The sequence below is a fragment of the Squalius cephalus genome, assembly GCF_949319135.1.
Source record: "Squalius cephalus genome assembly, chromosome: 21".
NCBI lineage: Eukaryota > Metazoa > Chordata > Actinopteri > Cypriniformes > Leuciscidae > Squalius > Squalius cephalus.
Window position 1 is genome coordinate 1625835 of NC_137142.1, and position 26304 is coordinate 1652138.

Here is a 26304-nt window from a genome sequence, read left to right on the forward strand (position 1 = left end):
CATAAGGTTGAATGTCGTTGCCGCTTATTGTGGCCTCCATTACCTTGGGTTTAGTAGAGAATGTAAAATCTGTCTTGTAAAAAAAAAAAGATAATAGGCCTCGACCCTGATACACTCCTCAGGGTCATGCTGATAGTACTCCCCTTGTTAAGGTCTTTATTTAGAGTACTTTGCTACCCATAGCTCGTATGATATCACCCATCACCACCCAGGCTTAGGTAGAGACAGATTAATTACTCCCTTTCACTTGAGTATGTTCCCTTAGAGCCGAAGCACTGCCTGGGCTGACGCCCGTGACATTCGAAGCTGTAGGTCTTACAGTAGGCCTCCTTGATAGTCTGGTAGTGTACGATTGTACTCCCCTTGCTTTAAAGGGTCGATAGCATTTCTGCTGAGTACACTGCCTGTTGGCAATGTAAACCTTAGAGCTGGAGGCGCTCCCCTATTAGGGTCCCTTTCAGAGTGCCCAGCCTCCACAGGGCTCCACTGTGTAGATCCAGGATCGAGTAGAGTCACTCCCCTCGTTTGCAAGGGTTAGAAAGCGCTATGCTGAGTTCTACTCTCCAGGATGCCCGTCTCTATGATCCGGTCTGTGAGCGATCACTGTCTGCAGTCCTCCCTATCGGATGCCTCCACAAGTGAGGCAAAATATGTTAGAGCCCCTGTTTAGGAAACAGACAGGTTGTTGGCAAGACTAGGTCATTAAATTAGACCAGGTCAGCCTCCCTGGTGGCATGTGGGGTTGACTTCATGTCCCCCTCAGAAAGTGACTGGACGGGACTCCTTTGGACCCCCTGGCCATATTCCCTTAAAGGAACCCCTTCCACGGAAGCTGTTGGTTCCAAAGCCTTTGAGCGGCCTTGGTAGGCCTTCATTGTGTCGGAGGCCACTTTGAGGCTTATAGCTTGGGCAGTGGCTGTAGGGGATACTGTCACTGACAGCCTGTGTGTGACCCGAAGCAGGAGTGTTTTTGGCATTTCAGTGGAACTGACGTTTTTTGACGTTTTTTGTCACAGCCATAATTTGGCATGCACTCCCCTCAGCATGGCAGCGTGGGTATATCGTTCCCCAGCGTTCTGACGCTGTGCGAGTTTCCTTTCGAAAGGGAACGTCTCAGGTTACGACTGTAACCTATGTTCCCTGAGAATATACTTCCGGGTCGCACTAGTGATGATGTCATAGGCTGTCACCAGCCAATAGGATTGCCGTGATTAGATAAGCGGTTCAGGCACCGGTTCACACGGAGGCGTTCCCCATAGCGTTCTGACACAGTGTCTCGTTCCCTGTTCTCAGGGAATATAGGTTACAGTCGTAACCCGAGACGTTTTCGGCCAATCGTCAACCAAACCACACAGGCTCTACTCTTCAGCACAATGGTAACCCCAAACAAATCACACATACCAGAAAACCTTTTTAAATAAAAAAAATAATAGAGCATTAAAAACTAACAGACCCCCCTCTCCATATTAATATTGAGCAAAACACATTAAATAACACTTAATTTTAACATTTACTCTCCTTTAACAGTCAGAAGCAAAGCATACTGGGAACTAGAAATCTATTGTAACTCATTCCGTGAATGTGTGTGTGTGTATATGTGTGAACATACATTCACATTTATATGGGTTTGTGCAATATATGTACACAATAAAGGATAAAACTTTGTGAATATTACATGTAATGCTATTTTTGTCTTCATTTATAAATATTTGGTAACACTTTATTTTACAGTGTCCTTGTTACAGATGTTACATGTAGTTACCGTAGTAATAACAGTAAATTATGCATAATTACATGCAACTAACCCTCAACCAAACCCTAATCCTACCCAAACCCTATAGTAAGTACATGTAGTTAATTAATATTACTCAGTACTTAAATATAATTACACTGTAACAATCACACATTAAAAAAAAAGTGTGACCAAATATTTTATATTCATAAATATATAGCCATACATGGTCAATGCATATATTGCAGTATATTGAAAAGTATAAGCACTAGTTTCCCATATATGGAAATGTATTATGTAATATATCGCATTATATTTCGCAATAGATTCCCAAATATGTTTGTTTCGTAAGGGGTGGACCATCAAAATAAAGTCTTGGCAGAAATTAAGAAAACAGTCGAGTAACACTATAATGACGGCTAGCTGACATGCAAAGAAATAAAGTGTTACTGATGTGTTCTTGTAGAGTTTCTCTTAAGAACATGTGTCACCAAATTATTCAAGTGCAGATCCGATCTCAGAAAGCCTGAACCACAAGACAATAACCCGCGGAGCGTCTACACGTGGTGTCTGCCGAACAGCAGCGCATTATTCCTGTGCACCTGTGTGAACATCTGTCCCTGTGTGTGTGAACATCTGTCTCTGTGCGCTGGCTCCCACGGGTGCTCATTACAACCAATAGAAAGTGCATGACTTTGTATCCAGTATTCACGGGAGATTTGTGTGTGTGTGAGTGTGTGTTTCTCTCAGTGATTGGGGACGAGGTTTACAACAAAAAAGAAACACATGTTCCCAATAATGAGCGAAGAACCCACACAATATTTTACAGCAGCAATTTATCCACCTGGTTTTGTACAGTTACAGAGCGCAGTGTATGTGTGTGTGTATTGTGTCTGGTTTATGACACTTGTTGAGCGAAATAAGTCATTACAGCAATGCTATATCCAAACCTGGACTGAAAACTCTTGTTTCTTCTTCTAGGGAACTGAATGGAAACAACCTCACACGCATCAACAGAAATGACTTCTCTGGACTCAAGTATCTTCGAGTTTTGTGAGTTCTGCATTTATACATACTTCATATTTTGTATATAGTAAATATGTGATAATCATCTTAAGAGCGGATGCTTCTTATCGCATTTTACAATAAGGTCCCATTATTTAACATTAGTCAATGCATTAACAACGAGCAATACATTCATTAAACTATTCAATATGCGATTTAACTGATCATTGTGAGTTCACATTAGCTCATATAGCCTACGGTACATTTTTATAATGTTTTGGTAATTATTGAAATTAATGTTGTTTCATTGCTAGATCATGTGAAATAATAATGTTAACAAATGTAAACTTACTGTAAAGTGTTGCAATTTAGTTGCAAAAGCATGTACTGTAATATAGATGTGTTTGCCAATTTTGAAGGGACAATCATCCTAAAAATCTCATAGGCCGACAAATATATATTGCCTATATATATTACAGCTTTCCAAGGGAAAACTCTTCACAGATATTACATCATTCATACTGTCGGTCAAATATAACTCACATCAAGAATGCACCATGAAACTATTAAATATTTTGGCATTTATAAAAGCATGAAGTGAACTACGCACGCATTGTTTGAAAAACAATCCCACAAATGGCACTTTAAATCAGCTCTATGAAGACGATTTAAGCAGTTTATAGCCAGACTTTGAGGGTTTGGTTCAGTTCTGTGTATATTTACTGTCATTTGGGTGTAAATGTGCTGTAAATCTCCTCATGCCACTCAAACCTGTCCTCAGATCTCGCCTGCTGGCGTTTTAAAGGAATAGTTCACACAGAAATGTCCTGTTTGTTTACTCACCCCAAGGCCATCTAAGATGTGTATGCCTTTCTTTCCTCGGCCAAAGAGAAATCACGTTTTTTGAGGGAAACATTCCAGGATTTTTCTCCATTTAATGCAAGTGCTCAACGTTGACCATTTCTGGTCCAGAATCTATATTTGGGCATCTTCCACACGACCCCAGCCGACGAATGCGGGAATGTTGATTTGTGAGTGAGCGATCCCTGTCAGTAATTGTGTGGTGTTGTGAACAGGCAGCTGATGGAGAACCAGATCGGCACGGTGGAGCGAGGAGCGTTCGATGACATGAGAGAGCTGGAGAGACTGTGAGTGTTCAACGTTAGTTCGCTATCAGGAGAAACACTCATGCATCGTCTGAAGCAATATCACTGCTATGTGCTCTATATACTCTTTATGGTAACAATATTACACGTGATATTTTTGAGCAGTTTCTAAGGCTTGATTTCTTTCATGGAATCTGAATAAATTACCTGAACAAATCATGTAAAAAAAAACTAAATTATTTAGTCTATGACACAATGAATTTAATTTTTAGTGAAATATGCTCTTTTATTTTAAGCTGACCCTTAAAAGTGTGTGAATTAGAGTGAATGGAAATAACCTGTTTATATTTGACTTTGAGCTATATTTTATTATGAAAAAAAACAAACGTCATGTTGTTAGCACAGCTCAGAAACAAACGTTTCACTGCACTAGCATTATAGCACAGGTATTGCTCAGGGATCAGAGCGACACGCTTCAGAGTATCAATACAGTTTTTTGTATGCAGTTATTCACAACATAACCATAAGCCCTACTCTTCTGCACAATGGTTACGATCAAAACTTCAACATAATAGAAACTCTTTTAAATGTCAAACATAACTGAACATTAAACATTAACAGATGTTTGCCTTTACCCGAAAAACACATAAAATTTACACTTAAATAAAACTGACACTTAAAAAATTACACGTGATTTCAATATTTACTCTACATTTCCTGTGATGTGCAAAGCATGCTGGGAACTAACAATGATGTCCCTAAATAAAACCGTATAATTGAACTAATTCTCTTAAAATCATTTGGTGAGTTCCTTAATGTTATCAGCTTAATCATTCCTCAATTCAAGCCTCAAAACTGTGCATAAATATATATATATATATATATAAAAAAAAATCTATCTCTTTGTTTTATTAGTGAGATGTTCTCAATATTTTCTATACAGCACTAAACCACAATTTTATTAATAAAATATATACGCAATATTTTTAATTATCACCTTAATTTTTTTATGAAAATTACAAGAATCATGATTAATTTTTTACTCTCATTCAATAAGGCTTTTCAAAATGGAGAAATTTGACAAAGAGTATTTGAGTATTTGAGTATTTGCGTCACTGGATATTCTACATTTGACAGTGGGACCCACATTTCCCCAATGGGTGTTAAGCTGCGACTCATGTTTTTAGGAACTTGAACCAAGCTAATTTATTTCACAAAAGTGGTTGACACACACACACACACACACACACACACACACACACACAACACACACACACACACACACACAGACACACACAGACACACACACACACACACACACACACACACACACACACACACACACACACACACACAGAGATAAGCACAGTCACACTTTCATTAAAGTTGCAGTAAGTGATTTCTGAGAAATGCTGTTGATAATCACTAAAACAAACACGCTCTTGCCCAAAAGGACCACACCTCTATCTTGATAGCCCCGCCCCTAAATCCAAAAACACGTTATGCAAAACATGCCCCTCCCCCTAACAAGTGGACACGCCCCTTACTGCTGATTGGCTACAAGTGTGTTGTGCGTTTCTCAGAAATCACTCACTGCACCTTTAACATACACATACATAATAAGAGTCTCACTAACACTGATGAATAAACACTATAAGGTAAGGCTATTGAACAGCACTGCCTAACTAGTTTTTGTTAATAGTAGGGGTGTAACGAGACCCTCATGTCACGATTCGATACATATCACGATACTGAACTCATGATACCATATTATTGCGATACTCCAAGATATATGATAAAAGGTTAACAAAAAATGTACTATTGATTTAAATGCTAAATTTGATATAACATTGTGTGTGTAAGTGAATAGACTTGGACTTGGTGCTGGAAACCCAAAGCACAGGACAATAGAGACACCAGAATAACAATATTCATGATTCTGAAGCTGAAAATACAGAATTATTGTAGATGAATATGCTTGATCTCTGTCACTGACGTATGAAGTATGAAGTATGAAGGACACTTTTTACTGGTAACAGACATTTGGCATTATCAGGACCCTCTAATATTCTCCATTGCATTATTATACATTATATTCAACATTACATTTAGCAGATTAATGTAGTGCTGACAATAAAACTCTGTAAACTTGAATTTTTTCTCACACAGTCATTTTTATTTTGGGTGAATTATCACAATACATATTGTTGCATTTCTGTATTGTGATATATTGTGACACCCCTACTAGTTACACAGTAAGTTGGTATGATCCACCACAGTCATCACACATAGAGAACTGGTGGTGTTTTGGGTCAAGGTTATGGAGTATGAAGTGTTAAAGAAACGTATGAACAGAATGAACATCATAATCTTCCCAACTAACACAAGATTCTTCCCGTCAGCTCTAGATGTGTTGTTTCACTTATTTACTAGGATCATTTCTTGCATTAGGCGGAGATTCCCAGGTTTAAATAGTTTCCAGGTTTCCTCACGATACTTCAGGAGGTTTTGTTTGTCTAGTGTAAAGCATCTTATTCTCCTGTTGTAACTGATGTTGTGTTCTAGTGAATCATCAGTTTTCTGATCACATGTGTTCCTATAGTGTGTGAACTTGTGTGTGTTTCTTGTTTTCTCAGACGTCTGAACAGAAACCAGCTCCACCAGCTTCCAGAGCTCCTGTTCCAGAAGAACGCGGCTCTGTCCCGACTGTAAGTCCCGCTTCTGCTGCTTTCCGGCTTGCTCTTCATGGAATTGCATGAATATGATGCTTTTGGAAAATCACACAATGAGTCCACATTCACATTTAAGCATTTGGAAAATAAAATGTTTTAGCCAGTTATTGTCCTGTGAGAATCCAGGGGATCGATGCCTGCGGTGTCAGCTGACATTTACACACGTGTTCCCGGACTTCTCATGTCTGACATCGGGATTGTATTGTGAGTGATTTTGGTGGAAGGATGAATGATTTCTCTGTCATCATGTTGGATTGGATTTAAGCCTAAAGTTGGATTTGCTTCTTTCTCAGTGTTGTTGTATTGTTATGAATGAATATTCTGAATTATTGCTGAGTTTAATGATCATCATCTATGATCGTCTTTGCCAAACTGCTTGAAATATTCTTTATGACGATGACACAAAAGGCTTCACTTTATGGATCCAGTTCACTGAATACACTTGTGTGCCGATCAAGGGGGATGATTATATGTTTTTCATTTTTTCGTAACTAATATTTGTCTGGGCTGAGGCTTTAGATCACCAAAATTAGATATTTAATGTTGAATGTCTGATCTCTCCAGAAATATCTGTACACTATAAAAGTGGAAAATCATGGTCAATTAAACAATGCTGAAATAAAGCACTTTGGTTGTTTTTAGCAGTGCTATATAAACAATCAAACTAGAACAAAACATGAGATAAAGCATGTAACAGTTTAAAACCATGTAAGTAAAGGGAACAATATGCTTAATCTAAATGAACAGATTTAAAGCCATTTACATCAACTTTTATGTTTAGAGTATGAACCTTTTACATCAGTTTGAGAATCCAATGGGCCCTATCTCGCACCCAGCGCAAATGACTTTGTACACGGCGCATGCATCATTCCTATTTTGCACCCGACGCACAGCGGACTTTTCCCTCCACAGACGCACGGCAGTAAATTAGGGAATGAACTTGCACTCCCGGGGGCGGTTCAGCGAAAAGAGGAGGCGTGTTCCGGCGCAAATGTTCCCTGGTGCTATTTTGCAGTTTCAGAAAACAATCCCGCCACTGACCAGGAGAAACCTCGTCTAAAGTCAGTGGCGCGTTCAGAGGCGCATTTTAAGGGCGCATGCTTGGCCATAATGTAGCGTGTGCAGAACACACACACACTTTGCTTCTCTCATCTACACACAGATGCAGCAGTTCACATTTTTGCAAATCATAGGCTACATTTTTACAAGGAAAAATATTCCACACGAGGGAAATCATTGTTGTGTCCATGAAGATGTGAAAAATAGGCATAAGTCTAGCTTACACATTTCCCCAAATTATCATACGCCTGTTTAAAGGGGCATTCCACCCATTTTAACATTGTTTTTTATTTAAAGTGGGTCATATATGTAGTCGAAATGTAAAATAAATTTTGAATTTGGTGCCTTCGTGACCGAGGAAAGACAAAAAATAACTTCAGGACGCATTTGTATGAAAGACAACAACTCCCACAATGCACCACATTGCACAGCTCCGCAAGCCACTCCCACTAATCCAGAAAGCGCATATCTGCCTATAAGAGAATCACTCTTCCGTCTACAAGGCTAGCTACCACCAGAGCTTGAAATTCATTTCACATTCACACAAAATGTCTAGTTAGTTGGCGAACTCATTAGTGCATTACTCCTCGTTTGTATTTCTTTCGAAAAGGTGAATTATTGCATGGTACCTGGATGTTCAGTCAGAACATATGCGGTGCGAAACTAGGATAGTTCTCAACACAAACGTCCGTGTCCTCGTCTGATTCAGAGATTTCGTCCAGGAGAAATTGTCATCGTTGAAATTCTTTGCCGCAGACGGACTCTATCTCTGTGTTCGTAGCGGATCGTAGTCGCATAGTGAGATCACCGGCGCCACCAGTCCGCCCTAACTCGAGCCAGTCCGGGCTCCTCGTCCGCGGCAGGCAGATCTTCTGCCTCGGCTGCTCTTCGCTATAATGCGGCTTGTAAAGGTAGCCACAAACACCTGATTCAAGCATCAGACTTCCGAAATCCTCTTCTTCTATATCATATTGAGTACTCTCCTCCGCTATTGTCATAACTGTACATCTGTCTCCACAGCGCCTGTTAGCTTAGCTTCAAACAAGATGGAGGATATTGCTTTCAGTTTCAGAGAGTAAAGTCCCACCCACTGATCTGTAATAGGTCTGTAGCGTGAGCGGGTCCCGCCCCCTGGGAAAGATGAGGAACTAGTGCTTGTAGTCTCAACAGAAATCCCCCCCTCTAACACTTCCTCCTACAATGACGCAAAATGACGATTTTTGCGTCATTGTAGGAGGAAGTGTAAAAGGCAAATAACGGATTTCTCCCGTCTCAGGGGAAAATGAGAGAGTGTTGCACGACCATTCAATAGTATGACTGGGTTTCTAACAATGCAAAGCTTAATGCAAATGGGTGGAGTGTCCCTTTAACCGAAGCTAATCTGGGTGTGTTTCTCCATCCCCAATGTCACTTCTCTGTGTGTTACGGCCCTGACGAGAACGTCGGTCTCCTCGGCTGTGAACCGCTCCTGGCAAATCCGCCGTTATAATAGCAATCCGCCATGGAACAAGCACGCCTGCTCTTAAAGGGAATGTGAGATGACGCTCTGATTGGTTTATTTCACGTTACGCCCAAACCACACCTATGAGTAATGAAGCGACTTCAGACCAACACATTTTAGATTTGCGAGACCCGTCCACAAAGTTACTTGCGTTTCGCGTTTGATACTTGCGTTTCAGATCGTTAAAATAGGGACCCGTGTCTGTAATAGCATCGAGTTCATCGATGCGTGTCGGTTTGCTGTATAGTCACTATAGTTATGAGAGTCCTTTTGCATATATTTTTTTGATCAACATCGGTTTCTGGCAGATCCTGGTTCCGATCATCATCTCTGTTCCTGTTTCCAGCCGTTCAAGGTGGATCTTTATGTTGTTGGTGTTTCTGAATGATTTACGCCACAGAGACTCCACAAGCCCATCTGAGGGAAGCCAGAGACATTTTTAAAAACATGCTGAAATATTCAGAACGAGTGGGACGTGGAAATGAACAACAGGGAGAGAGAGAGATGAAAAGAGGACAAACACAGACAGAATTCTCCATGTATGTACAAGCGGTTCTATATTTCGCTGTCATCCATTATTCATGTCGGCAGGAGAAGCTGTGTGAAATATTCACAATGAAGAGCCGTCAGCCGAGTGACGTTTCAGTGTTTCAGAGAAGGAGGAACGGCTCTTTCTCATAATAACCTGTCCCGTTAAACACCGACCTCCAGAAATGATGGATTGATATGACATGCGGAAGTCATTACACCATTATCTAGAGGAAACAAGTAAGCGATTGAGAATTGTAGACATCTTTATTCAGCGAGAGACTGCTCCATTTCCTACAAGCCCGAGAACTGGATCATTCTGAACTGATATTAATATTATATTTTATATTTTCACTTAAAAACAAACTTAAATACATAATAAAAGCTTTAGATTATATAAAGGCTTTTGTGAATCTATTTAAATTATTCATTACATAGATTCACTTGACATTAATATAGTCAAGATATTTTCTTTCAGCTTCTTTTCCAATAACATTTGTGGCAACAGTGATGTGCTTTCTGTCTTGTAAATGTGTTTAAAGAGGATCTATTATATCCAAACTCTTGATGTTGTTTCAGGCTCTACTAGAACAGGTTTTCCTGCTTGAATGTTGATTATTTTCCTCATATTCTCCATTGTTGCGGCTCCTCTCTTCCCAGTCTGTCAGTAACGCTCTGTTTACTTCCTGTCTCTATGAAGCCCCTCCTTCTGAAAAGCACACTGTGCTCTGATTGGTCGGCTGGAGCAGTATGTTGTGATTGGTCGAGCGCTTCGAGTGTGTTTGGGAAATGACCCGCCCCTTACTACTAACTAACTCAACCAGGCCCCGCCCCTTTATTCTGCGCATGAATTATTATAATGAGGAATATTGTGACATGTTCGTTCCCGGAAGAAACTCAAGATACAATGGAGGCGTTTCAGGAGTTCAGAAACACTGACACTGATATAGAGAAGAACTCATGACAATACTGTGTATTGATAAAGCATTTGTGAATCTAGAACAGAAATAAGTTTCCTCACTGAAGTCATTAAGTTCACAGTCTTTTATCTTTGCATTTTTGTCTGATTTTCGAATTTTCTAAATTTGTAATGTTGTGATTCTCCTCGTAGCTGGTTGGATTGATTCATGGCTTAAAATGAACACTTTTTTAAAAATAGCAATGGGAAAAATGAATGGAAAATATCACAAACGACGCTGATAAAGAATGCAGGCACTAAAGCACACTATTGTTTCTAAATTAGGGCAAATTATTTTTTACATTTTGGCAGAATCTCCTCTAATGTCCTCATAGCTGGTGAAGAAGGGTTGCTCTGCCTCAGATGCGGATCTCTTTCACTGCTTTGTTGTTTTATCTGTGTTTAGGACCAAATCATATTCTAGTGTACTTTGCTTTTCTGTTGTTTCAGTCAAATAAGTCAGATTTTTTTGTTTAAAGTCCCCCTGTAGTCAATCACTTTATCCCTTAAAACTCATCTTTGATCATCAAAATGACACATTTAAACGTTTTTTCCTGTGAAAAAAAAATGTCTTTATGTCTTAAAATATCTTGAATGTAACTTGACACCCTTGCCTCATTTAGTATGCGCGGTTCTATGAATATGCAAATGAGCCCCGCCTCCACTCACTCACTCAGCTCAGAGATCCACTGGTTGACGATCACACGTTGATCTGATTGGTTACAAGGTAGTTTGTGACGTCAGAAACACCAGCGATTTCAAAGCGTGTTTTTGAGACTGTCTTTGGTTCACTGCAGTTTTAAGGAGGAAATACTCAGCAATGGTGTCGACTTATGAATTTACACATGGTTTGTCTTAAAGCGTATTAAAAACACCACATAGACACATAAACAACAGTAAAAACTGGATTTAGTCACAAACTCTGGAACAATCCCTGAGCTGACAGAGCATTAACAGCAAGCATTCTTGAGTAGGTCCTCAAGACACCAGAGAAAATGACCGTATCATGAAAAGCAAGGTGTTTGTGGACGGCGTAATGAACGGTTGTTCGCATGTTCTGATGGCGTATCTCTGCAGTGTGATGGAATCTCAGGTTTCACTGCGTGTGTGAGTCCAGGTAAACCCTGCAGAGACACACACATCTCGTGGAATAACCGTGCCCTTGTTCTTGGCCCAGTTACACTGGAAAGCAGTGGCTTTGACTCAGAGACTGGGGAACGCATGCTATTCTCCAAACAGACCAAATGTGTTTGGTCCAAATATTGTGATGTAAGATCCTGAAGCGCTCACTTCCCCTGCGGCTCGGAGATGATGAACGTGTGCGCAGAGGTTAGATTGTGTGCTATTCATACTCAGAAACTGTTCATGTAGAGCTGGAAGGAATCCAGGGGAAAGTTTCCATGGGCGACTCGCTTTCAGAAACCTCTAAAGGTAAAAGATACTTGAGAGACGGTTGAGTCTGCCTTCTTGGCTGAGACTTTATGGCAGAAATTATGGCAAGATTCCAATTATAGAAATCATTCCTTCCGAGCGGCTCAAAACACGTCTCTGTTTTACACATTAGCATGTAGATCTGCACTGATTGCAAAAAGCGTGTGTGTGGTTTATCCAATGGGAATGGGATAGAAGGGTTTGTTGTGGTGAAAATCCAGCTCTTAATGTTGTTTATATGTCTTATATTTATCTTATATATTTGTCTTATATGGTTATATTTTCTCCTTAAAACTGCAGTGAACCAAAGACAGTCTCAAAAACACGCTTTGAAATCGCTGGTGTTTCTGACGTCACAAACTACCTTGTAACCAATCAGATCAATGTGTGATCGTCAACCAGTGGATCTCTGAGCTGAGTGAGTGAGTGGAGGCGGGGCTCATTTGCATATTCATAGAACCGCGCATACTAAATGAGGCAAGGGTGTCGAGTTACAATCAAGATATTATAAGCCATGAAGACATTATTTTTTCAAGGAAAAGCTTAAATATGTCATTTTGGTGATCAAATATGAGTTTTAAGGGATAAAATGATTGACTACAGGGGGACTTTAACAACTCTTAACTTTTTCCCCAACTTTTTCTGTCATTTATGACAATACTTCTCGCCATCTATGAGTTTTTCCGGCTATTGAAGAGGAAACGACTGTGAAGCTTTGGGGGTCTCGAATCTCCATCTACTACATCATCGTTCTGAATCCCATCCGGACGAAGCGTGATTTTTCTCAGCTTTTTGTTCGAAATGAATGCGATATTTGCATTTGCGTATGTAGACTGGCTACGAGAAGTAAGAACTGTCCGACTTGACAGCTCTTTTTCAGCCGCCGACTCTCGTCTACGTTCATGGCGTGTTGTTTGGCATCTCAAACCAACCGAGAGCGTCACCAAACATACAAGCAACACGGTTCCCGGATATCTTCTTTGAATGCTTTTTTCTACTTGTTCGTTCCTGGGACTTTGTGGAAGGCGTATTCCCATTTGTAATAAAGTGTAAACTGTATGTTTTATGAAGGACAGGCTCTGCATTGCCTGAAACTGTCTTTCCTTCATCCTCTCCTCCTCAAACCAACCTCTAAAACACACTCATGTTTGTTTCACTATATTAGAGAAGACATTTCATATTTTTCTTTTGTTTTTCTACAAGATTATTGCTATTTTTTATTTCCTAACCCGAGCTCTAAACATAACCCTCACAGAAACCTGTGCAAAACACTAGTTTTAAAAAGAAACACAATTCGGCCGGATTTTCAGATAGTGATGTCCTAATATAGTCCAAAAGGTTTCACTATATTAGTGAGGAATAGTGATGACATTCTTTGGAGGATTTTTAAATATATACACAGACACAAACACACACACACACACACACACACACACACACACACACACATATTGAATACTTGGCCTTATTTATTGTTGTTTGTTAGGTTATTTGAATATTTACATTACACTGATTTTGTTGATGATCTTCTGACTTTCACTGAGCCAAATGGACTTAATTTCAGTTTATTGTGCCTTCGTGCATTGATCTACTTTTGTGTTAAAGAGTTTAGTTAATGTCCATAGGTGGACCGTTGAAATAAACTGTTGGCAGATATTAAGCAGATCTACTAATACTCTAATGACTTTTAGTTGTCATGTAGTTGCAAAGTTACTTATAGTGAGTGGAATGTCTAAAGTCGACTATCTAAATAAAGTCTTATCCCTAAATGTCCATCAATTCCACCATTTGGCTCAGAGTATGTCAGAAAAAAATATGTTTATATCAACTAAAGTAGTCCAGAGTAAATGTTCAATTAACATGACAAACAAATACATAAATATTGGCCAAGATTTCATACGAAGGTGTCAAATAGTTTCCTTCTGCACTATTTAGGGTCCAGCTGACATATGCATGAACTGTGTTAACATGCCTTTTGTAGATCAGCTTCTGTATATACAGACAATAACAGAAGGCTGAGATACGGCTTAGATCTGGCTGAGACCCGACTGAGATCCGGCTGAGAGACCCGGGTGAGATCCGGCTGAGAGACCCGGCTGAGATCCGGCTGAGACCCGGCTGAGATACGGCTGAGATCTTACTGAGACCCGGCTGAGGCCCGGCTGAGATCCGGCTGAGATCCGGCTGAGATCTTACTGAGACCCGGCTGAGATCCGGCTGAGATCTTACTGAGACCCGGCTGAGGCCCGGCTGAGACCCGACTGAGATCCGGCTGAGAGACCCGGGTGAGACCCGGCTGAGACCCGGCTGAGATCCGGCTGAGATCTTACTGAGACCCGGCTGAGGCCCGGCTGAGATCCGGCTGAGATCCGGCTGAGATCTTACTGAGACCCGGCTGAGATCCGGCTGAGATCTTACTGAGACCCGGCTGAGGCCCGGCTGAGATCCGGCTGAGATCCGGCTGAGGTCCGGCTGAGACCCGGCTGAGATCCGGCTGAGACCCGGCTGAGACCCGGCTGAGATCCGGCTGAGACCCGGCTGAGACCCGGCTGAGATCCGGCTGAATGTGCATGTAGTGCATATGCGATGTTGCAACAGTTCTGCTTGTCCTAGTGCACACTTGATGAGATGTTGCAGTTGTTGTTGGTGTTTGTCATAAGACTACGCTTTAGGCAAGAGCCTTCAGGCCAAGTGTTGCTGCAGACAAACTTACAACATTTTACTCCTAATATTCACTCCATCAATCCAGTTAGGATCTCGTTCTTTCCCATATTCAAGGGTCCATCATTCCATGGGTTGAGGCCAGTTTTAGGCACCCAGGGATATTCATGAATAAGGAATGACTCCACCATTGCTTTTCAATGACATGTATGGTGAAGGATACAGAAGAGATAGTTAGTGGACTTTTTACTGTGCAATTGTTGCTGCTTGAATTTGTTGGTCTCGTTTGGGTCTTTTGGAAGTTAGTGTTGAAATTTCCCAGAAATTTTAGAAGAATAAAGGATTGCTTATCTTGCTGTGTCCATCACACCTGTGTCCGCTTTATCAGTGGGTTAGTTTGCATAGATGACTCTGTGATCTGGTGTCCGAACAGTCGTACTCTTACTTCAGTTCAAAAACCTTCTTTCAGTCGATGTACAATGTGTATTAGATCATCAAGTCTTCTTACACGGCCCCTTAACTCATTGGACAGATGTTTTTCAAGATCGACTAAATTTGACTTTGTAAAGTTAGTCGACTTGAAGTTGCAAAGTAATGAGAGATAGTTGACATGAAGTTGCAAAGTTACCTATAATTAATAGAATATGTAATGTGGACTATTGAAATAAAGTGTATTTTAGTGTTAATACACTAGTAGTGTTATTTCAGCTACATTAATTGTGTATTTTTGTGTAATTAGAGCTCGTGTGCACAGCCAGTTAATCTTATTGGTTTAGACAGATTTTAGGGAACAAAGGATGCAAGAAGTGGAAAAGCTTCTCGAGAAGAACACGATGAATTCAGTTTCAATATATATTGTCCATAATGTGCATAAATGTCTTTGGCTTCACAACAAATGTGTTTTACAAACAAGACAAACATAAAATCATGACATTTAATATAAAAGATACACATAAGCCACTTAAGCCATGTTTACAGTTTTAAAAAGGTGAAACAAATGTAATCTTTGCTTTAATACTAACTTTATTGGAAGGCAGTTCAGACATCTATTTAAAAAATGTTTTAAAATGTTTACCTGAGATTCTTACAGATGATTTGTCAAATGTTACTTGCACAAAAGCAGTTTAATTATAGGTGTAAACTCTTCATGGCTTTTTAAAAACAGAAACTGCAGGACTTTTCCAAATGAAAGAAGTGGTGCTGTTCATGAAGGACTCAACAAACTCATTGTGGGAAGTGAAATATAGCATGTCCATCAATGTTTTTGTATTTTCATATTTAAAAAAAAAAAAATTTTAGGTTAAATTTGTTTATTTATGAACAAGGGAAAGTTCTGAAAACGGAATTCGGAATGTTCAGTTCAATGTCCAGTTTATTAAGTTCTAAAAGGTTCTGTTCTGCAAACGTTATGGGAACGTTACTTTTGAATGTTCTCTCAACGTTCCGAAACAAGCAACATTTTAAAAAAAACATGTTCAACTTAAACATTTCAGGAAAAAAGTTCCATGAACGATGTATAAATAAGGTTTTTGTGCTAACATTTTGAGAATATTATTAAAGCCCAGATAACTTTGAACAAACATTTATGTAATGTAACTGAAAAACACTAATAACTTCATAACTTTAAGAGAATCTAAACAGAAAGTTCTGAAAATGTGCCTTGTTAGCTGGAAAGTCATTTGAAGTGGATCAAAACCTTTCATCAAAGTTATACATGAATTTTAAACAATGCCCGTTCTTTATAGGACAACTTTGATGAACTTTTTTGACCCACTTCAAATGTTGACTACTGTATATTTCATGCCAACTACTTACAGTTTATATATGCTTCATGCTTTTAAAAAGAAACAAGGATTTGAAATGAAAGTTGCTAAGACAGTGTGCTGTTAGAAAACTGAAATAGCATAAATACTGTAACAAGTACTATTCTTTAAGAAAAGGTTGTGAAGTAATTGTGGAGTATACAGAAATGAAGACGTTTAGAGGAGAGTCCAGGGTTAGATGAGCAAGAGCCTTCTCTTCTGCTTGTGTTTCTGAGTCACTCTTGTGTGAGTGAAAGACACTGGCCATTCCCCGCGCCGTGGGCTTTCCCAGGCTGCCATTGTTCTCGGTCTCCAAGTGATAGGCCTCGCAATGTCACCAAGGAGATCGCGGACCTGCATGTTTGATTTTGGGTCAGGCGTGATAAAGAATGGCACAATGAGGCCTGGCATGTCCTGAAACTCCTCCGCCATTTAGGAGCCCATTCTTCCCCTCTCGCGTCCTTCAAGGCCCTCATTATGAAGACTAGCAAAGAGCGGCAGACGTGTAGAAGACAGCTTCGACCAGCACATGTGATTAGTGTCGCTGAAGAAGTCAGACGGAGGATCTGTGTGATTGTGCTCTCTTTCCAACATAATTGGGTAAAACTTCACAATAAGGTTTCATTAGTTAAAAGAGTAGTTCACTTCAGAATTAAAATTTCCTGATAATTTACTCTCCCCCACATTATCGAAGATATTCATGTCTTTCTTTCTTCAGTGGAAAAGAAATGAAGGATTTTGAGGAAAACACTCCAGGATTGTTCTCCATATAGTGTCTTCAATGGGGTCCAACGGGTCGAAGGTCCAGATGTGAGTTTCAGTGCAGCTTCAAAGTCTCGACACGATCCAGCCGAGAGATAGATGTTTGGGGTTAAAAAGTATATAATGTTTATTTTGTTCTAAAATGTCCGCTGGTTTGTCTAGATAAGACTCTTATTCCTCGGCTGGATCGTGTCGAGACTTTGAAGCTGCACTGAAGCTCACATCTGGACCTTCGACCCGTTGGACTCCATTGAAGACACTATATGGAGAAACATCCTGGAGTGTTTTCCTCAAAAACCTTCATTTCTTTTCCACTGAAGAAATAAAGACATGAACATCTTCGATAACATGCGGGGGAGTAAATTATCAGGAAATTTTAATTCTGAAGTAAATTAATCCTTTAATATATTAAGTGTAAAATGCTTAGTCCTCAAACCAGATTATTTATGAAATCACTTTATGATATACAGCGTCAGCGATGATGCCCATCATTGTAATTCTGTTGTGTGCATCCATTAGGTTTCCAACCAAAGCAGCTCAAACACTCAAGGCTGAAGAGTAACAGAGCCTTTATAGTCATGCTTTGGCCTCGGTTCAACATCTCGAGGCCTCACAGCTTCCAGAAACACTGCAAGTAATGAAGGATCTGGTTTGAGAAACGTCATTGTAAAACTCTGTGCAATGTTAGTTCTGATGACCTTTACGAGCGCCACTGTAACTGTCATATAAATCCCCGTTTCGGATCTCAGCCTTCTGGTTTTGTCTGTATATGGAGATACAGAAGCAGAAGTTCATGCATATGTCAGCTGGACCCTAAATAGCACAGAAGGAAACTATTTGACACATACATGTGACTTTGTATTAAATCATGGCCAATATTTATGTATTTGTTTAAAAATCTGACATTCTCTGAGCCAAATTAATGGATATTTAGGCACTTTATTTTGGTAGTCCACTTTAGACATTCTTCTAACTATAAGCATCTTTGCAACTACATGTCAACTCGCAGTCTTTACAGCATTACTAGGCTGTTTTCTTAATATCTGCTAACTCTTTATTTTGATGATCCGCCAACACTTTCTATGGACTATAAGTAAGTGCATAACCCCATTAGATTAGTAGACCTATCATGTGGCGCTGCGGAGAAGCTATTGTTTTTTTACCAACACATTTTGTATTCTCTGAAATAGTGAAATAATGGCCTTTTATTGATCAAAATGCATCAATGTGATTTAAGAAGTGTCCATTTGTCTCTGAGAAACAGTGTTTATAGATACACATAATGGACTTACGGTCTTGGTAATTTACTGACACTTTTGCATGCAACTTTAATTACAGTGCTTTGGGGAAACCTTCCATCGAATTTAAGTGCTGTTTTTGTGTAACATTTTGTTTGGGAAATCAATCCTTTGTTACTCCATGACACACCCACAAAAAAACATAGAGAATCACCGCCTTTATGTGCGATTCTTGCAAGTTTTGAGAACATATTTTAATGTTTCAGTGGTTAGAAGGGAGCCTATTTATCCCTGATGTGGAGAGCGAAATTTCTTTTCCCCTAAAAATGTTAGTTAATTTTATGGCATTGGACTAAAACTTATTTTCACAGGATATAACAAAATCCCCCAAAATTTGGATAATTTTTTACTTTTTGGGGATCCGCATCGGGCAAAGTATATATTTTTTTTTAATGAGAGTAATCATTGTGCTAGAAAATATAGTTTCTAACATTTAGGGATACTGGACCTGCTCTCAACTCTAAACCTAAGCCCAACACTAACCCTAATCAAATCCTGAGCCAAACAAAGAAACGTTCAGATATGCATACAATAGGTTTGTTGGGGAAACATTGTTTAACTCATTTATTCATTTAATTCATAATTCATTTATTTAAAAAAAAAAAAAAACTGTAAAACATCATTGAAGATTTTAATAATAAAATGCCTTAAAAGGGACAAAAGAAGAAAGGAATCAAGAAAAGTCGTGCCTTGTTTGAGATCAGGAAGTGGCTTCAAACAATCATGATGTTTTGTTCTTGTCAAAATCTTCTTTAACTCTAATTTCTTTTTCAATTCTAATGTGTGATCTCTCCCTTATGTAAGCTTGTTTCCGCCACAGAGTAAAAAATAAGGTAATTGCGACGTTTTGTCTCACGTGACAAAAATTGCATGACATAAAGTCAGAATTGCGAGAAATAAACTTGCAATTTTGTTTATATCTCGCAATTATGATTTAATAACACGCAATTCTGACTTTATATCATGCAATTGGTAGATATGAAGGACCCTATCTTGCACCCAGCGCAATTGACTTCGTACAGCGACGCATGTTTCATTCCTATTTTGCACCCGCGCACAGCGGACTTTTCCCTCCACAGACGCACGTCGGTAAATTAGGAAATGAACTTGCGCTCCCGGGGGCGGTTCAGGGAAAAGAGGAGGCGTGTTCCGGCGCAAACGTTCCCTGGTGCTATTTTGCAGTTTCAGAAAACAATTCCGCCACTGACCAGGAGAAACCTCGTCTAAAGTCAGTGGCGCGTCATACACTTTGCTTCTCTCATCTACACAGACGCAGCAGTTTTCATTTTTGCAAATCATAGGCTACATTATTACAAGGAAAAATATTCCACACGAGGGAAATCATTGTTGTGTCCATGAAGATGTGAAAAATAGGCATAAATCTAGCTTACACATTTACCCAAATTATCATACGCCTGTTTAACCGAAGCTAATCTGGGTGTGTTTCTCCATCCCCAATGTCACTTCTCTGTGTTTTACGGCCCTGACGAGAACGTCGGTCTCCTCGGCTGTGAACCGCTCCTGCAAATCCGCCGTTATAATAGCAATCCGCCATGGAACAAGCGCGCCTGCTCTTAAAGGGAATGTGAGATGACGCTCTGATTGGTTTATTTCACGTTACGCCCAAACCACACCTATGAGTAATGAAGCGACTTCAGACCAACACATTTTAGATTTGCGTCGAGATCCGCCTACAAAGTTACTTGCGTTTCGTGTTTGATACTTGCGTTTCAGATCGTTAAAATAGGGCCCGAAGTCAGAATTGCGAAATATAAAGTCAGAATTGCAAGTTTATATCACGCAATTCTGACTTTATATCTCAAAATTCTGAGCTTCCAGCTTCCATACTTCTGTGACATCTGTGTAGAATATGCTGGTCTGTGAACGCCTGCTTCATTGACTTTGGATTTGCTACAGAAACGCTTGATGCAGAGGAACATCCTGCCATCAAAGTATTACATTCGAGGGGTTTTAAATTCTCCTCTCTATTATGTTCAGAAAATATGCCCCTCGACTTTGAGTTGCTCCCTGTGTGAAATGAAGCTGTTCTACAGATGTTACTTATGTGCACAAACCAGGTCAATGTAAATGCTTACGAGCTTTATGACATACAGACATTCATTTTCTGTTGCTCTTTGGTCTGGCTAATTATCCTGAAGTCTGTTCGCTTCACCTGGTCTCTCACATGTGTCTCATTTTGTGTAATCTGTGTATATCTTTATATCTCTCTGAGTAAAAACAATGGCGGTCCTAGGACAGAACCTTGAGGGATACCACACATGACACTTGTTTGCCCAAATAGTTTAAATGTCTGTTTGTTAATAAACATCAGTGTAGATCAAAGATACTTGTATAATTTTAAGGATTATGTTTATTCCTGCAGCCAGTGTTCATTTCTGTGTCAGTTTCATTCAGCCTAACCCCATGCCCAATGTTTAAACTTATAGGTTTAACTCATTTGACCTTAAAGTCAAAGCTGTTAAAGTCATTACAGATTCACAGCTTGTTAGAACAAATGGCTTGAATGTAAAGTAACTATATTACATGGACTGCTGAACAATAAATATTAAATCGACTACGATCTGCTAAATATTACACACATGAACAGTTCTCCAGGAAAGGTGGGAGATTTCTGTCGTACGAACTGATCTTCTCACACATAACTTCATCAACATTTCACAACGTTCTTAATGTTTAGGCAAAAACAAATATTAATATGTATCCAAAAATAGGTTGCAGCTTATATACAGTCATGGTTTGAGAAATAAAGTGATATGATTTTGTGAACTGATTGCAGCTTATTTTGGTAAAGAGCCACATATTTAGTCACAAAAAGGCAATTTATACTGTTCCTATGTGCTGTTTAGGAGCTTTCTGGGGTTTATTACTACACTAACATGAACAAATACAATAAAAATGGATATCTTTGAATTTGATGTCACTAACCTGGCTAACTTGAGCAAATTCAAAAGCAGATTAGAAATTACCTGATTGAGAAATTTACTTTCAATGGGCGGACAAAAATGATGAGAATAATGAAAATATATGTATTTGTGATCTGAAGATGAACGAAAGTCTTGTGAGTTTGGAAGGGCATGAGGGTGAGTAAGTGATGACAGAATTTATATTTATGAGTGAAACATCCCTTGAAGTATTCTTCCCAACACATCATTGATTCTGCAAAGAGAAGCGGAGTCACGGTGGCAATGTGCTTTCTGGAGTTTCTGTCGCTTGAGAGGCGGATGAAGCTTCTGCTAATAAATAAACTGTGTTTGGAAACGAGAGCAGCTCTCTGAAGGTTTGCTTTGAGACTGGCTAATCTAGGGCTGCATCAGTGGATGCTGAAGAAGTGACAGAACCAGAGGTGATTTCACACCAATATTATTGATCTCTTATTTATGGAAGCTTGTTTCTGCCACGGAATAAAAAGTAAAATGGTAATTGCGACTTTATATCTCTGAGATATAATATGTTTATAAGATATAAGTCAGTCTTTATACGTCTGAGAAAAATCTAAAAATTGCGAGTTATAAAGTCGCAATTGCAAGAAAGTCAGAATTGTGAGAAAAAAGTCTGAATTGCGAGATATGAACTTGGAATTGTGGGGAAAATTGTCAGATGAAGTCGCAATTACCTTTTTAATGATTTTTTTTCCCAATTCCTTGGCAGAAACGAGCCTTCATACTTATTTCCCCTCCCACTGTTTATGTTTCTCATGTTTTCTTTTTATGTGTTCGAATCACAAAAGCAAATACTGCGATAAGAAATAACAAAAACCAAATAGAGAACATGCATCTCATGTGCAAAACAAATATTAAAACTGTGTCTCTGTGCATCAACACTCGTTTAGCAGGGTGTTCGGTAATGACCATTTTGCTGCAGTTTCCCCTCTGCAAACATGAGTGATTCTGCCCTACTTCTGAAGTGTTAGAGAGAGGACAAGGACATGAGTTTGCTAGTCCTAATGTTCCACTTCTCTGAAAGTCTTGCAGACTTAACCTTGATCAAACCGCCAACATGCTCGAGTGATATTAATTACACAGAAAGGAAAGTCTTCAAATATTTAGAGACTCTGTTTGGAGCATTAAGGCTGAGGAATCCCAGCGAGACACAACAGCCAGATGACCAAAGAGAATGGTGAATGTTGCTGTCACGGTCGGGCTGATCCACAGTAAACGGGCTACATTACAGTCCAAACGGAGACGGGCAGAGCCTTGATGGTGTAGATCATGTGACTGACGATATCCAGACACTCAGATTTGCCCTGGAAGCAGAGCTCATATGAGCAGATTGCATTATCATTGACTTTTGATGTAATTGCACGGCCGTTTTCAGTGCTTGAATGCTGTTATTTCTGCTTTTCCACTAATGGCACCTATTATTATCTGAGCTCTACTTCAGACACCATCAGACTCTCACTGGATTGGACCACTTTCACCACAAAACAGCCTAATTCATATTCAGAAAGACCATCCGCAGTTGAAAACATACGGGAAACAAAGAGTCGGTGAAGTGTGTGATGGTGCATTAACCTGGACGCTTGTATATGTTCATGCGTGTGCAAGATTGTGTGAATTAACGGGAGACGGACAAACACATTCTCAAAAATGTCACCAAGTCTACCCTCCGATTATTCAGTTTTCCCCGTCCCATGCTGCTCGCTAGCCCGTTGCCTTCTCGCCCTTTCATTCGCCTTTGCAAACATTGAAAGCTAAAGAGGAAAAAGGCAAATCCATGTGTAAATATTAGCCAAGCGACACAAAGGCATTCCTGAGCGGCTCCCTGACTCATCCTTAACCCTTCTCAACATCGTTCTCAGAGGGATGCGTGTGAAGCACGGTTACCTTATTTAAACCTTGTCCATCACACCAGCTGAAAACATTCGGACTATTCTAAGTGTTCGTACATCTGAAAAGCAGATTCACTACTTCTAAATGCAACCCTAGCTCATTGGAAAAACTAGCCTGTTACACTGTGTATCGCACGATCTGCGACGCTTTCCAAGTGCAATGTGTGTTTTACCCCAAACAGATGAACATGAATCTGGCAATGCTTTATTACATCAGACATTCAGTTCAGTTCAGACATTAAATATTTCCGGTGAGTGGCGCTAAAAGGTATTGTATTGTGTTTGAAAACACTGTTAGCATTAACAAAAGTAAATGTAACATAAAAACACGTTTACTGAGGCAACCATTGGCATTTTAAAGCTTCTTTGAGCTTGTGTTTCATGGGACTCGAACACAAGAGTGATGCTGTGCCAGGTGAGCACGTTTACTATGTTTAAAAAAGACAAGTAAATGGGGCTGATCATGTGATGCAAACATCAAATGTTTACAAATCATGCACTATGTGGCAAACAGGGCGGGGCCGAGAGCCTTGAGAGCGCGATTGCCAATGAACAGAGTTGTCAAAAAGTGCAGACTTCGGTACCAAGTCGGTACTGAAATTTAAAAAATGTGATGCTTTGAGCGCTGTTGAGCGGAATCATAAACACCTCTGATTGGCCGTTGTGCTCACGCACTCATCGGATGTGTCTGTGATTGTGTTTGGGATTTTGGGATTTTGGGACAAGAGGAAGAGGAAGAGTGTTGTCGCTGTTTTTTATACCCTGGAAAAAAGTTTGTCCTAAGGCTGACACACTTAAAGAGGTTAAAATGTATTTTTAGCACTGTTCCTGAAGATTGAACATTACAGTATTGATGTAGTGTTTACTGGAGCTTCTGTAAGACTGTTCACCGCCCCTTAGGAAAACGATCCACGATTTTGTGATCGATTACTGTTTGTGTTACCATAGTTTCCCAACAGATACTAATAAATGGTGGATAACATTTTATCTATAAGAAAATAAATTTAAAAAAGCATACCACTCTGAAACATCCTGTGAAATCTGTGCTTGAAATCTGTTCAGCACGATTCACTTGTTCGTTAACATTGTCAGGGTCTGAACTGGGCTCAAAATAGTTTGAAATTGATGCCGTTGTTAATTTTTACATCTGAGTAGAACTGGCGGTTATGAAGGGGCGGGACTTTTCCTGTCAATCACAACACACTGGGCCAGCTAACCAATCACAGCACATTTCATATTCCAGAAGGAGGGGCTTCATCGAAACCAATGCTTTAAACCAGACTGGGGAGAGAGGAGCTGTGACAATGGAGAATATGTGAAAAATAATGTTTTTTTTGAACAATCAATCCTGAAAACATATTCTTCTACACCCCAAAAAACTAAATCAAGACTTCGTAAAAGGGCATAATAGGACCTCATTAAAGTGTGTTTGAACGTTCCCCACCTCTTCCTTCCCTGAACAACTAACCTTGTTACACACTATTGTTGTAAAAGTGTTTTGAGGTCATAATATAGTATTGTACAAAGGAAGAGCATGAATAAGCAATGCTTAAGAAATAAGCATTTATTAATCTATAATTTTCCCAGTTTGCATGGAAAGAAATAAAAGTTGTTGGTGTTTTACTGCCTCTAGTGTTTATTTCAGCTGGAAACCGCTTTGATTTGTACGTATTGGTACGTTTTTGGAGTAGAGATGTGTGTAGAATCTGTGTTGTCCTAACTTCTGACAGAAGGTTTTAGTGCTGCAGATGATCTTCCAGTGGTTGTACTCTTGGGAAGGCGGACCGTGACACATTTACACAGCAGTTTTCCAATAACTCCGGAGAGAAATGTGCTCCCATTGTCCCGCAGACGCGTAGCCCGTCCTCTTTATTTAGCCGGTCACCCTTGGCCCGGGGTGTAAATGCCGTTCCCATCGGCTGTCGGGCTGGAGATGGATGGGTCAGATGTGTTTGCCTGAGGAAGTCCTGAGGTGCAGGGGTCAGTGTGTGTGTGTGTGTGTGTGTGTGTGTGTGTGTGTGACGGCGGGGGGGCAGATGATGGCCACGCTTTATTGAGAGCTTTTCACACACCAGCACTGAAGGTTGTAAATGCCTGAAGGAAACAAAGATAACCCGACGCCCATCCCCGATGGCAGGCTCTCGCTGAGATTGGGTTGTATTGATTGTGTTGTGAGGCTTTCTCTGCTGACGCTGGTGCTTTGAATAGAAATGTATCTCTATATAGAACTTTATCTTCACTCAGTGGGGTCTATACAGAGCTCTAGGGTTCTTGAGTCGCGTTTAAAGAACCCTTAATGCCAGAAAGCTTCTATGTAAGGAGAAATGTCTTTGATGCATAATAGTTTTTTATTTGTATTTTTTATACTGATAAAGTGTTTATGAGCTGTTTCATTCATAAAAGTTAATTAAAATTTTAAATAATTTAAACTAAATTAATGAAATAACCCTAAATCCATGAAATGATCCCATGATGGGAAGATGCCCTTATATAAAAAAATTAAAATATATAGTGTTTTTTTAGTTTTTAGTTTAATTTTATAGTTTTAATAATATTTTGAATGAGCCTTTATATATACATATATATTTATATTTCGTTTTCATTTTCATTTTAGTTTAATTTTGAAGTACTTTCATTTTGTGTTTTTCAATTTGTCTTTTTTTTTTTATTCTTTATTTATTTATTTTTTATATATTGCTATTTAGGTTTATTTAATTTGTATTTAAGTTTTCTGTTTTTAACGATAATAACCCTCAATGTTATTTTATGTTTATTAAAGTTTTTTAGTAGTATTTTGAATTAGCTTTTATTTTTGTATTTTTAGTTTTCATGATATTTTACTTTCATTTTTTAGTAATTTTTTATTTTATGTGCTTTTTT

General features: G+C 39.4%; 1 protein-coding gene across 1 annotated transcript in view; it reads left to right on the plus strand.

Moving 5' to 3' along the window:
* Positions 1–26304, plus strand: part of slit1a (slit homolog 1a) — a gene marked incomplete at its 3' end in the record, with an annotated part of 101791 nt that overhangs the window by 8851 nt on the left and 66636 nt on the right. The window contains exons 2-4 of the mRNA XM_079855474.1: positions 2714–2785; positions 3814–3885; positions 6480–6551. Coding sequence (XP_079711600.1) covers positions 2714–2785; positions 3814–3885; positions 6480–6551 — 216 coding nt within the window. The remainder of the gene's footprint in view (positions 1–2713; positions 2786–3813; positions 3886–6479; positions 6552–26304) is intronic.